General features: G+C 47.3%; 1 protein-coding gene across 7 annotated transcripts in view; it reads right to left on the reverse strand.

Annotated features, from left to right (window-relative positions):
- Positions 1-13934, reverse strand: part of LOC144128082 (uncharacterized) — a 180823-nt gene that overhangs the window by 12533 nt on the left and 154356 nt on the right. For all 7 annotated transcript variants that reach the window (XM_077661152.1, XM_077661150.1, XM_077661149.1 and 4 more), the window contains 5 exons: positions 13216-13404; positions 9615-9714; positions 9111-9198; positions 4675-4803; positions 1431-1565 (listed from right to left, as the gene is read on the reverse strand). In XM_077661152.1, the coding sequence (XP_077517278.1) occupies positions 1431-1565; positions 4675-4803; positions 9111-9198; positions 9615-9714; positions 13216-13404 (641 nt within the window). The remainder of the gene's footprint in view (positions 1-1430; positions 1566-4674; positions 4804-9110; positions 9199-9614; positions 9715-13215; positions 13405-13934) is intronic.

Below are 13934 nucleotides of genomic sequence, written 5' to 3' on the forward strand. Positions count from 1 at the left end.
TCTCGATTTTTTTAAGACCTACGCTCACTTGATGTCGAGATAAATTGTTTCAAGGCAAAGCTGCACTGTTTTCATTAATTTTCGGACCTTTCCTCACTGTTGTGTTTTCCCGGCTGTTACGTTTTTTTTTCGCGGTCCGGTGGAAAACGTATGAACGGGGTTCCACTGTATTACTACCCATCATGATATTCTCATTTTCAGTTGTGTCATGTGTCATGAATTTCATGTCGTTACTCATTTTGTATGACTACAGTGAAGATTGTGTACTGTTATGCTGTCCAATCGAGCAGCAAAATATCATTGCATGTCGATTTCTTTTTTTCTATGGTGCTGAGTAAGCCCAAGTTCGTTTATCTCGGTTGCAAAGACCATACAGACTATCAAAAAGAAAAGAGTAAGGTCCAGGACATTTGCCTACAGATCTTTTTCTGAAACTTTTCCAGCCAAGTGGTTCGAGCACCCGGTTCGCATGCAGGCGGTGCAAGGTTCAATCTCCAGTGCCGCTGGGTACCCACAATGGTGATACAATGGGTACAAGTTTTCTCCTCGCCTGGTGACCCAATTGTTTGGAGTGAAATGGTTGGGGAATGGGTCTTAGACCCCACCTTGAGTAGACGAAAACAGAGATTTCGGTCCCTCGCATTTTTCATCGAGAGAGGGGTGGGGTTGGCAAAGGCCCTTTTCCAAGCATTTCACGCCAGAAGAACCAAGCACCAGGCCGGGGGAAATCTTGCGCCCATTAGAAAACCGGTGGATTCCTGGCGGCACTGGAGATCAAACACAGCACCTCCAGAATGTGCAGAGGATACTCTACCACAGGGCCACCGCTTCAGACTGCAAGGGACTGAAATCTGCCTTGTGTGGTAAAGCCCATTGTGGCCCTTGAGAAGTGCCTAAATGCTCTCAAACTTTGCAAAGTAGTGACATATCGCCTCTTCTCCTCTGATGCCTCTTGTTTTGATATAGAAATGTTTATTCGCGCACCAAAAGTGGCGTCCAACGCATGCCTGGGGAGACACAGAATGGCTGCGCCCAGTGTGAGGGAGAATAAAAGGGTGGCATTCTTCAAAGTTTGGCACTACTTTGTTAAGTTTCAGAAACTTTAGAAGTGGCAGTTCCAAGCTCAAGGGTGATGGGATAAGGCGTAGGACCCTTTTTCAAGCCACCCACCCTTGAAAGCCGAGCACCTGGCCGGGGGAAAACCTTGTACCCATTTGAAAAAATTAATGGGTGACTGGCTGGCAGTGGGAGTCGCACCCACAACCTCCCGAAGCCGAGGCAGTCGCTCTATCTTGAGGCCATGGCCCAAGAAACCCAATATTTCCATGGAAGCCAGTTCGAGAACCCCTGGTCTAGAGCCTTACTCGCAAGCACCAATAAAGGGCTCAATGCACTGAGTGCATCTTATTGTGTAAGAGCCAGCCACTTACCAGTGGTGTGTCCTCAAAGGAGATGCCGTAGCGTTCCTGGGCAGTCGAGTGGCCTTGGCCTTGTGTTGGACCCCCAGCTGCAGATCCTTTTTCGTCCTTGTCTTCCAGCGGCACCAACAGTGCACGGTACACTGGCTGCAACGGAAGCGTGTTAGATACAACCATGTAGCTTAGAAAAAGGGGAAAAAGCATTAGTTACACCGGGGCAGGAGGTCCCAATTGGTGCCTCCTCACTGCCTCAGATGCTCAAAACATAAGCTGCACACCTGCTCTTACTGAAGCAGCGTATGCCTCTTTAAGTGCAGCACTAAATTTACAGATCATTTGTTGGCCCACTGACTCCAAACCAACTTACATACTACAGTCAAACCTGGATATAACGAAATTGAAAAAAGTTCACAATTTTTCGTTATATCCAGGTTTTCGTTACAAGCACTTTTGGGTTAAGACTGGTAAGGATCATGCCAAAACGAAATAAAAATGCGACAGATCAATTCAAGCGAACTCGCCATTCAAAGAATTTATTTAATAGAAAAAAAACTAATTTTCCCTTGCTGTTTTTTGCCCGATCGAAGCCATTACTCGGAGCTCCAAGGAAACTAAGGCATCCAGGGCTGCTTCATCGTCCTGCGAGCCGACGAAACGGCGCAGAACGTCCACCGCGTCCATCAGTTCCCTCACGGTGGGTACAGCACAAAACGTATCAGGCTCTGACGAACCGTAACGTTCAAGGCTATCTTTAACGGTTTCCACAAGTGCCGCATCAGTCATCTCTTCCGTAGCCACGGCGCCGTTGTCCACGAACAAAAAGTCGCACAGCTCGACACCGTCGGGCACCCCACCGTTCATGCGTAGTTCATCCCACGCTTCTGCGACCTCGGGTGGGCTTGAAGGTTCGTTTTCAGTGACTGTAGCTTGAATGGCCTTATTTACCTGAGCCTTGGCGAAGCAATTGGCGATCACTTTAAATCCGACTTCTTGCCACGACGCAGCAAGCATTTTGACTGCTTGGTAAATATCCACTTTCGTCGGCCGTTCAAGGCGGATGTCCAGGAGCATCTTTTGTATCAATCGACGGCGGTAACAGCATTAAAAGCTGTTAATAATCCCTTTGTCTAAGGGTTGTACCAGAGAAGTGCAGTTAGGTGGCAAATACTGCAGCTCGACGTTCGAAAGCTTTAGGTCTTCCACACGATGCGCGGAGCAGTTGTCAAGCAGCAAACAAAGGCTGCGACCTTGTCGCTTGACATCTTGGTTGAGCTCCTTCAGCCAGTCGGAAAAAATTGCGCGCGACATCCAAGCTTTGGAGTTTACCACATATTTTACTGGCATCCGCCTTGTTCCTTTAAAACATCTGGGCCGGGCATTGCGGCCAATAACCAATGGGATTCGCTTGTCGCTGCCATCAGTGTTGGCGCAAAGCAAAACCGTCACGCGGAGTTTACTTTGCTTTCCACCGCGGCAGTCTTCCCCTTTTAGTGACAACGTGCAGCTCGGTAACATTTGATAAAACAGGGCCGTCTCATCAGCATTATAAATGTCGGCAGCTTCATACCGGCTGAAAATGCCGGGAAGCTTCTCGGCCACCCACGAGGCAGCAGCATCGCTGTCTGCGGAGGCAGACTCGCCAGACACCACTTTTCCGACGACACCGTGCCGGCTTTTAAATCCTTGTAGCCAGCCGTTACTCGCTTTGAAGTCGTCGTGGCCCAGGATGCAAGCAAAATCTATGGCTTTCTGCTGCAAAATCGCGCCACTTATGAGCACGTTTTGTGCTCGTCTGTACAAAACCATGCAAACACGGCGTTGTCTACATCAGCATACGTCGACGTCTTCAGTCTTTTCTTCTGGGCACTTGTGCCAGACTCCATTGCACTGCGGATGCTTTGTTCTGCAGCAAGAATGGTTGACAGGGAGCTGGCTGGTATATTGAAGCGGGCAGCGACATCCTTCTTTTTTTCGCCGGCGGTAACCGCATTCAAAATTGAGAGCTTATCTTCAAGCGACAAAACTTTGCGTTTCCTCACAGCAGAACTCATCGTAACGAATCGACACCGTAAACACACACCAGCACACGCACGTCAACACGCTGACGAAGAAGGCTTACCGTAAATGCGCCGCAACGCCACAAAGAATTTGTCATGGTAGTGCCACCTAGTGTCAAGCTACAAAATGAAAGCTTAAAAGTTGCTACGCTTGCCACGGAGCGGCGATAGCGGCGCTCAACATCATCATCATCACCGAGGTCTGCTTGTTTGCTGCGATTGCAAGCGTTCTGCTCGCGGTCTACTTTACCTTTTAATATAAAAACTTACTTAAACAATATTCATTAAAGTTGCGCACTGCTCGGTCAAATTTCGGGCAAAACATTACAAGATACAGCTCGATGATCAGCGCCGCGAATTCGTTACATCAAGGTCAACTGCCGCAACGAGTTCGTTACATGAAGGTCGCCTATACATGGGCTTCAATGGGGGATGTGTTGGGAATTGAAAAATTTCGTAAAATCCAGGAATTCGTTACATAGAGTTTCAACTGTATAGCACACTCTGTCTGCACTCACAGCCAAGCCCGGTTGCAAGCCCAGTGACTGCTACAAGTGCATTTCACGTGACCAGAACGCTTAAAAAAGAAGCCTGCACATGTAATATGTGTAAATATTATTGTTTATGAGGATTTTAACGTCCCAAAGTGACTCAGGCTATGAGGGACACCACAGTGAAGGGCTACGGAAATTTTCACCCCCGGGGGTTCTTTAATGTGCATTGACACGGCACAGTACACGGGCCTCTAGAATTTCGCCTCCAATGAAATTCGGCTGCAGCGGCCGGGATCGAACTCGCATCTTTCAGGTCAGCTACCGAGCGCCATAACCACTGAGCCACCACGGCAGCTATGTGTAAAGAACATATGTAATCACTTATGCAAAATGGTGCAATAAGCAGGGAAAGAAGACAGAAGATATTAGTTGAATCTGAATACAATATCATCACAAAAAATATGAACAAAAATTCGGAGGACACTTAAGCCCCGCCTTAGGGTACACCGCGATAGTTTTAATGGTTCCTTTCAGCAGCTTGAAGCCCTCTGCGTATCACCTTGGAGACACGAGCATTTAGCGGTCGAGGCACTAGCATTGTTAGCACAGGCCACTTCCTGTGTGCCATCTCTTGGCGCAGAGAACCGGAGAAACCAAATGCACTTCATCAAAAGGCCATGCTGGAAGAATCAAAGGGTGTCATACCAGGCGTCCTCTGGTGTAATCCTTCAGCAGCTCCAAATTCTGAGACATTGATGGTAGCAAGATGGAGGCCACCAAGCCGGAGGCATCACACGATGCCACCACGTTACTCCAAGGGGACACCGTCACGTCCTGTCATAGGTCCAAGAGCATAACTCAGTGCCACACTTGGTAAGCAACAACAAGCACAGGGAATGCCAGTCAGACTGCCCTGCTGCTGACATCTGCCCAGTGCATTACTGCGTGCAATTCTTCGAAATGAACAACACATACACAATGTTACATGTACATAAATCAATGGGGTTTTTATGATCAAAAGCTGCACACACTGCTGTAGGCATTCTGGATAATTTTCAAGCATCTGGAGTTTTAGGCATACACTAACACACTGTGCCTTTTTCTAGATGCCCATTTTGTACCAAGTTATGCAGACTCCAAAAAATATAAAAATGCAGTAGCTGTTACTCTATGTAAAACTCGTGACTTATTGCCTAACAGCTGATTGCCACAGCCACTGAGAGCCTTTAAGGCGACGAAAGTCCCCAAATTTCATCAGCTGTTCTAATCCTTTTCTTAGAGACAGCCTCCTATAGTGCACGTCTCACTACATTTAGCACGTACCCTTTCCTGAACTGGCTCTGCCATTCATTTGAAATTGCAAACATTATGGAGATAGAGTTTCGTCCAGCCATAACATGCACAAGGGAAGATGGTCGCAATGAAAAGTACAGTAATCCCTCGTTATAACGAAATCACTTTACTCAAAATATCGCTTTATTCGAAATTTCTTGCGGTCCCGACCCAAATGCATGCATTTTAAGCCACGTTACTCGAAGTGCACGAAGAGCTTGACCCGCTTAAAGCAAAGTAGCGAGCGGATGCATCGCTGCCGCGGCGGCGGCCCTTTTGCGCATGCAGTGTCAAATTAATAGTGCCGACAAATTAGTCTCATGCAGGCACGGAGCAGGCCACAAAAGTACCAAACCTACGACCGATGACCTGCCTAGTAACGAGTACCAAGCGAGTGCCGAGTGCCCCCAGCTGTTTTGTTTACAGCGGAGTGAAGGGAAGCACACCCGAATCGGTCGTCATCGCATTGCTGGTGTCCCCCGTGATAGAATCCAAATGAAAATAAAATTTTCGTGACGCTTAGTGATGCTAGAAAACCGTGGTCTCTTGGATGCTGAAAAGTGGCCAAAAGACCGCAGGCAGACTTTCACCGTAGCATTCCATGAGGTGCGCTTGTTGAGCAAAATTTTACATCTTTAAAGAACACTTTTGGCATTGAAACATGCCAAGTGTGCCTACGACTATGAGCCCATTCACACTTGGGAGTCGTGAGCGAGGTGAGCTTTCGGCAACGAACTACAGTAAAATCTCGTTACTACGAACATCAGATTAACGAAATTTTCAGATTTACGAATTTTTTTTAAAATCCCCGCCAAAATGTCTATACTTTCAATGTAAAAAACTTTCAGTACTACGAATTTCAAATTACCGAATATTTCAGAATAACGTATGTAATTTAATCTCGCATTCGTCGCAAAACGCTTCGTTATTACGAAGTTCCGTACCAAATCCCTGAAGCTGACGCCTGTCATCATCATCCGAAGCATCAGCTATGCGCTGGGGAACTCGTTGCAACGGATACAGCCCCAGCGGTATCGCCATCACGCGAGGCGGCGCGAGCTGCCGCCCGATACAAAGGGTAAGGCCATTATCATCCACCCAGCGTGTGGTCACATACGTACTGCGCAGCAGTCTTAAGCCTATTCAGCGCAGTGTCACCACGTCGACAGCGAACGTTAGGATCTGCGAAGTTATCGGCGCTGTGATTGTGTTGTGCATTAGCTTTGCTGACAATGAGTTCTCCTGGCCCCCGCGTTAAAAAGAAGCGACGCCAGTTTTCGCTTAAAGAAAAAGCGGACATTCTGTCGCAGCTGCTGGAAAAAAGCAAGCGGACTTGTGCAGGGAGCTTGGCATTACACCGTCAACAATAGCAACGATGTTCCAAGATCGGGACAAGATCGTAAAACTACATCGAGTGTCGCAGCTGGCTCCCTCAAGAAAACGTCTGCGGCTGGGCAACTACCGTGGACAGCGACTTTCGAATTATGTGGATAGCGACAGCGCGGCGGCTACATCCGCGGAGCTCACCACCGAAGACATCGTGAATCAAGTGCGTGAGCAAGACGATGCCAACACTGGATCAGCACACGAAGAGGAAGAGATTGTTTCCAGCTCGGATGTCCTAGTCTTTCTAGAGAAGACCCGATCATTCCTCGGGCGCTGCAAAGATGTCCCCGATGACGTGCACAGGAAGGTCGAGGATGTGGAGACGTTCGTCCTGCAGCGTTTGTCGTCTACTCGCCAGAAGAAGATAAGACTTTTTCAAGCAATAAATTGTAGTTAAACTGTGCCCAGCGTTATCGTTTATTATTTACTTACCAACACATAAATCTGCTGCAAAGGTACCTAATTTTAGTTCTTGTGATGCATTACTGACATGAAAATAATGGTTTTTCAGTACTACGATATTTCAAAATAACGATTGAAATTCGGCGGTCCCGTGAAGTTCGTTGTAACGAGATTCTACTGTAAGCTGCTCCCTGGCTGCCGTGGTCACCGCTATGCATAACCGTTTCACATCGGCCAAAGCAGGCGACACTCTCCAAAGAACGTGAACAACTTCATTCCCGAGAGTTTTCACTTCAAAAGAAAAGGCGACCCGCAGGTCGCGCTTGCAAGCGTGAACAAAGGTGTTGTCGAGCTGCTGCCTGGTCGCAAGCGACTGCTGGTCTCACGCCCTTTTCCGTGTTCGACGCTAGGAGCTACATTAACAAATCGGGAAGACGACTTTGGGGAAGCTGGTTGAGATTTGCTTGCTGCTCGCCGTAACCGGACGGCATCGCAATAAAACACTGCCCCTAGCTTCGTTGCACTTTTGAAGGTGCAAATCGACTGCTACCTTGTCGAAAACACGAGAAATCCGACCGTCGCCAGCAACGAGTCAGGCTGTGAACATGGCGGGTCAACACAGCCACGGTGTTTCCCCTGCGATTTTCTCGAGCCAGCCATGCTAGATTCGCGCCATTCGACTAGACAAACGGTCTACATGGTAGGGTCTTTGAATTTTGTTCCTAGACATCTGTCAACGGCGCGGACGCGACGCTGTGTGAACACCGACACTCAAACTGTAGAATTAGCACAGTGTCGTCTACAACGGTGCGCCGAAAAGCTCAATTTCAAACTTCACAGCTGCACACCTCGGGAAAAAAATTGCCCAGTAATCATGCGAAGCCTCTATCGCAAAACCCTTCAGTTTTCACTGCACCTGCACTATAGTAAATAGTACTATAAATGTTTTGGCAGATTCTCAAAGCATGCGTGCAGTGGTTGCAGTCCAAACTTGCACTTTTCATGTGAGACAGTCGCCTACTGATTTTTTTAACCCAGCAGGACCCAGAAAACGGTCCAAATAATCTAACAGTCTGAAAAATCCGTGAATTTAAAAAAAGATCAATATTCTGCGAAAAACTGGCTTTAAAAAATCGTGAACATTGCCACTCCCCACCACGCTCCGTTTGCAAACAATAATATCAGACAGTGCCTGAACCAGCGTCATGCTTTCAGCACATCCGTACCACCTCACGTCACGACACCGACAGTGCAACATGGCCACAGGCCATGCTGCAAATGAAGGCATGCGCAGAGCGAAGAAACAGCCGTCTGTTCTCATAGGCAACGACATCAACGAATACTGAGAGAGGGAACCCATGGAAAGAAGTGAGAGCCTCTGAATGCCCCCTCCCCATCTTCCTCCCAATGTAGGCGTTGTCATCTAAGCCACGGCAAACGCTGCAACTGTCCCATTTTCCACACGACCATGCTCTTCTCTGCAGGCCATTGCGACAGAAACAAAGAGCATGCCATTGCCTTGAGTGGCACGGTTTGACTGCTGAAATCTAAAATGATGCCTTTCAAGGCAGCGAAGAACCGGTTTGGTTGTGAAAGCGATGCCCGCTCGCATGTATGTTAGGCCGAGAAAAAAACGAGCTTTAGCTTGAAAAATGATCTCCAGAGTGTTGCTGGTGTCTTTCTGAGTCCGAGAAATCACATTTTTTGACTCTACAGAGTCTGAAATATTGGTTGTGAATATGTACACATCCCTATGAGGTGGGTGAAAGTTCCTCAACCAAGTCTGAAATATTGAGCGTCCGGATTACTGAAGACCGAAAAATCGTTCGACTACTGCATTTTGAAATGCAGTCTACAAATGGCTTCATGTTCTTCAGCGACTGAAGGTTCACCACAGTCACCATTTAAATAAGATTGAACGCCTGCACACAAACAGTGCCATATTACCGCAGGCCTGTTTAGTGGTGCAGCACGTGAGCACTGCACCACTGTGGCCACAAAGTAACAGTGCAGCAACTCACCCAGACTGTGGCATTGTGGGCAGTCACCGGCCTGGGCATGAAGCCGTAGTAGCCGTTTTCCCGGTAGACGGAATGCGAGGGCCCACCACTGCGGTTTTGCAAAGTGCAGCATTCAGTGTTAGAACCCTCCACTCAAACTAGTAAAGGGAACTAAAAATTACCTTCAATTATGCTGGATCTGATTACACAGGAAACTTTTATTGCATCTGATACTAATAAAACCAGAGCTTGAGGCGAAATAAACCAGACATTCGAATTAACAAATGTTCATTACAAAAGGCTGACATTTTCAAAATATTACATAGAAACCATTGAATAAAACTCACAACCTCGCATTCATCCACTGATGACACCAATGTGCTTAATTCTCAAGCTTTGTCATGCATTCAGGTTTTGATGTTCACTGCCCACTCAAGCATTGACTGCTCTATAAATCCAGCATGCTCCCTGCAATGCTGACGTGGCCTGCAAGTCCAAGCAGCGGGATAGCAGAAGCCAACTCACACGACCGACTCCTCTCCGACAACGAAGACACCATTCCAGTGTGGGGAGACAGCCAGTTGCCGACTGGGCTGCCTCTCGATGAGAGACACAGGAGCGATGCCTGCAAAAAATGTCACGCATTACTTGCTACTCGTTCCGCCCTGTAAAAAGCGTCCTGCTAGCTTTCTATGGGTATATTGTGGTTAATGGGGTTTAACATCCCAAAGCAGCTCAGGCTATGAGGGACTCTCTTGTCATGAATACCTGAGCCCACATAGAGAGCTCCCGGTAATTTCAACCACCTTGGGTTCTTTAAATGGGCCATGACAGCCAATTCTGATATATACACTGTTTTCTGCATTTAATTCGCAACACATCAAATTACAATTCCCCAAAGTTTCAGTTCATTCAGTACAGCAGATATTTTTAAAACAAATTTTTTTTCGTTTCTTTTGCGAACAGCTTGCTGGACTGGCAACCTTCGATTGCTGATGTCACAAGGGCATACCTGCCCTGCATCGTCTGCTGCACACTGTTCACTGCGTTGAGGTGTATTGAGGTCCTTGAATGCACTCTCTAGAAGGTTGTTGCTTGAAAAGTTTTTTCAGGGGTATACGAATCGAATATGTTTTATATTCGGTTCATATTCGTATTCGAGAAATGATATTCGTGAATTTCTGAATATTCGAAAATTCCCGAATACTCGGCAACGATCGTACACTGCGCCGACTTTCGTAAATTGTGGCAAAAACGCAATATCTGGGCAAATTATCTGAATATAGAGTTTAAAGTTCCAGGAAAACAATATAAAGGCCCCGTTCTCTTTCTTCTCCGTCGTTTATCGCGTCGACCGATCGCATTCCGATGCCGCTAGACTTGACCTTGTGCACAATTCCGCAAGTGTGCTTTCCCACATACCACACGTGCTGCGAACAAGATGGGGACGACCCGCTCCTAACAAATGCAACGCAAAAGCTCGTTTATTTAATTAATGCCCACACCCATGGCATTCGTTTTGTAACCTCAACTCTCCGAGTGTGACCACCGCCATCTTGTTTTGGTCAACTACTCTACGCAGGAATGCTTTCTTGCGGAATTTCGCGTGAGGCTCCCGAAAGGGCGAGTCGAGGTGTCACAACAGGGCAAGCGATCCTGTAAAAATCCCATCGATTTATTGCATGGTGCACTGTAACCCATGCACCTCTTAAGTTGGCGTAACGGCAGGCGTGACAACGTTCGGAGGGCCCCTTTCACTAGGTAAAAAAAAAAAAACCTAGCCGCGTAGTTTTGGTTTCTGAGCTTCGCCACTCGCCCGTGGCAATGGCAACTGTCGGCCCGCGCATTCGCCAGTAGTCCAATCTCAGCATCGTGCCGCTTTCAGACGGTGACTGATGCGTCGCTGGTCAATTTTTTTTTTTTCCTTTTCAGAAGCAGTCTTGCCATTCCGACGTCAATGTGCGTTCCCATCTCACTTACGTTCGCGATGCCTTCTAGCACGCCGAAACTCAGTGCTCGTCACGTGATTACAGGTGTTTGCACGATAGAACCGCCTCATAAGACTACTGCATTTTCGGTACATTTTTTTTTCGGGGCCGAGGGGCATTTTATAAATCGATCTTCGAATAACCCGGGCATTTCTGTCGGTTCTTTGAACTCCGAATTAATGAGGTTTTACTAGCCATCGTGTTATTTTCGTTTCCAGTCTTGTCATGTTATGGATTTCATTTTGCCTGACCACATTGCAGGTTGGATACTGTTATGCTGTTCAATTAAGTAGTATACATTGCTGCGCACATCACGATTTTTTTTTTTATACGGTGCTCAGGCAGTCTAGTTTTACTTATTTCAGTTGCAAAGGCCATACACTATTTTGAAAAAAATATGAGCAGCAATGTTTGCTTGTTTATCTTTTCTGAATTTATTTTTTGTGCTGACCAAATATTCGATATTCGAAGCCATTTTTTCTTCATATTCGTGTTCGATCCGTGTTCGAAAATTTCAATATTCGCACATCCCTAGTTTCTTTAGCTTAACGAAACGAAATTAATTTTCTGTTTTCCTTTTCAGAAGCCTTTAGCATAGTACATTAAGCTTTTTAACCCTTGGGAAAGTGTACTTGTTCGTGGCACCCGTCTTCCGACTGTTAAGGAAACAGAAATCGATTGGGCTGTATTAGTATTTACACTTCCAAGCAAGTTATTCGTATGTTGCAGCGAAGTGCTCTTGCATGTGGAGGGCATAGCATGTGAAGGGCATAGTAGTGGCATGACGGGCATAGCGGTGGCGTGAAATAAAAATATAAATATGAGGATTAGCTAACAGCAACCACAGCACAATCTCTTCATTAAGGTTGTTTGTGTGGTTTATGTGGGTTTATGTGGTTTAATGTTGCAAAGCGACTCTGGCTGTGAGGACCGCCATAGTGGAGAGCTCCAGGTAATTTCAACCACCTGGGGCTCTTTAACGTGGCCTGATATGGTACAATACATGTGTCCCTAGCATTTCGCCTCCACTGAAATCCAACCATCATGGTCGGGATTGAACCCGCGTCTTTCGGGTCAGCTGTCGAGCACCATAACCACTGAGCCACTGCGGCAGCTGTATTTTTTCATTAAGCTTCTCAATTAAAAATTTTTGAAAATAGCAGTCACAAAAACAAAATTTTCAGGAAATATGTATATGTTGTTGCGTGCTGATTTCAAATATGCCATTTAATTTCATGCTAAACTATTGCTTGTGTACTTATGAAATAGGTTATCTAGTGTTTTGTTGAGAGCTTTAAAGGGCCACAGAAAGGGATGTTTGAGCTTGGCATTAAATGCTTGCGCTATGTAGAGTACAGGCCACCGAGCGTCCATGCCATGTACAAGACCTCAAAAGCGAGCGGGAAATTTACAATACAGTTTTAAAATTTCCCGCTTTCGTACCTCGCGGTGACACGCGGTGCTGGGCTTTCGCGCGAAAGCCTGGCATACGACGTCACGTTGTGCAAGTGACGTCAGCAGCCAGGCGTTAACAATTAAGTCACAGCGGCAAATTCTTTCAGACGTCACGTGCTGCTGCGGCGACTCGGCGTGCCGCAGCCGGCGGAGGTAGAGGAGGCGCCGAGTAGGTTGGGCCGGCACAGGAGCGCCGCCGTTTTGGTGTGTGAGAGAAGAGGGAAAGGCGCGAAGACACGGAAGTTCTAATTATGTGTGCATATAACTCAGCTTCCACAATACGCATTAAAATAACTATTACTGGAAGATAATTATGAAGCAGCGTCTTTTAACATCCCAGACAAAGAACTAGCTCTAGGCAGTGCCATGGTGGGGTGCTGTGTACCTTGCAGCTGTGAGAATAAACACAGGAAGGCGCTAGGTGCGTGATGGTGTGGAGTAGAACAAACGAGACAGAAGGGTACTGGAATAAAGGTTGTCCGCATGGCAGCCATGTGTGTTGGAGTTGTGTGCCGTGCCACTGCTGAAGCAAGCCAACAGAAATCACATGCCTAACCTCCACGAGGAAAGTGAAACAGCACTTGAGGTTAAAGCTACAATGGCAATCAGGCGGTGTTGGGAATTTGACTGGGGCATGCTTCCTATACCAGGCAAGAGATCTCAAGTGAGAACCATTGACTCACCAGGCCTTTCCAGATCCCAGACTTGGGCGGTGTGGTCAATGGATGCCGTGCAGAGCTGCCCCTGTGGCGTCCACCTGAGGCCCATGATGGCACCCTTGTGAGCCTGCCACGTCCACACCGGCTCGTACACGCCGTCCGAGGGCAACAGTGGGGAAGGCTGCTCACCCAAGTAAAAGATGCCCACTTGACCTGCACACAACGAGCTCAAGCATGTTTTGCTGCCCATTCACAGTGCTGCAAATGAAGACAACACCAAAGCTCTTCACTTGTACCAGTACAGGAACTTCTCTTAGACTAATGTATGAAATTTCCAATGCTGACTGGTCCAAGATTTTGAGGTTTGCAGACTACTGTGCTACCCCGTGACAGTAAAATGAACTACAGTAAAAACCTGTCAATTCGACCTCTATCAATTCGGAAATCCGGATAATTCGAACAGGCGACTCGGTCCCGGCCAACAGCTACATAACTCAATGGCATCGAATGCTCTGGGTTCCACAGCGGTTATTTCAAATGGCTTGTCGTGCCAAGGTATGACTGGCGCGGCAAGCTATTGTTGTGATAGCCCTACTCAAAAATTGGGGGCACACTTGAGCTCCGCCTTTCTTGCATGGGTGTCTGCGTCTGCATAGGCAAAAAGAACAGCGGTTCTTTTTGCCGCCCCCCCCCCCCCCCCCCCCCCCCCCCCAGACACAAGGAACTGTTTCCTCTTTCACACT

This window comes from Amblyomma americanum, chromosome 4 (genome assembly GCF_052857255.1).
Source record: "Amblyomma americanum isolate KBUSLIRL-KWMA chromosome 4, ASM5285725v1, whole genome shotgun sequence".
Lineage (NCBI taxonomy): Eukaryota > Metazoa > Arthropoda > Arachnida > Ixodida > Ixodidae > Amblyomma > Amblyomma americanum.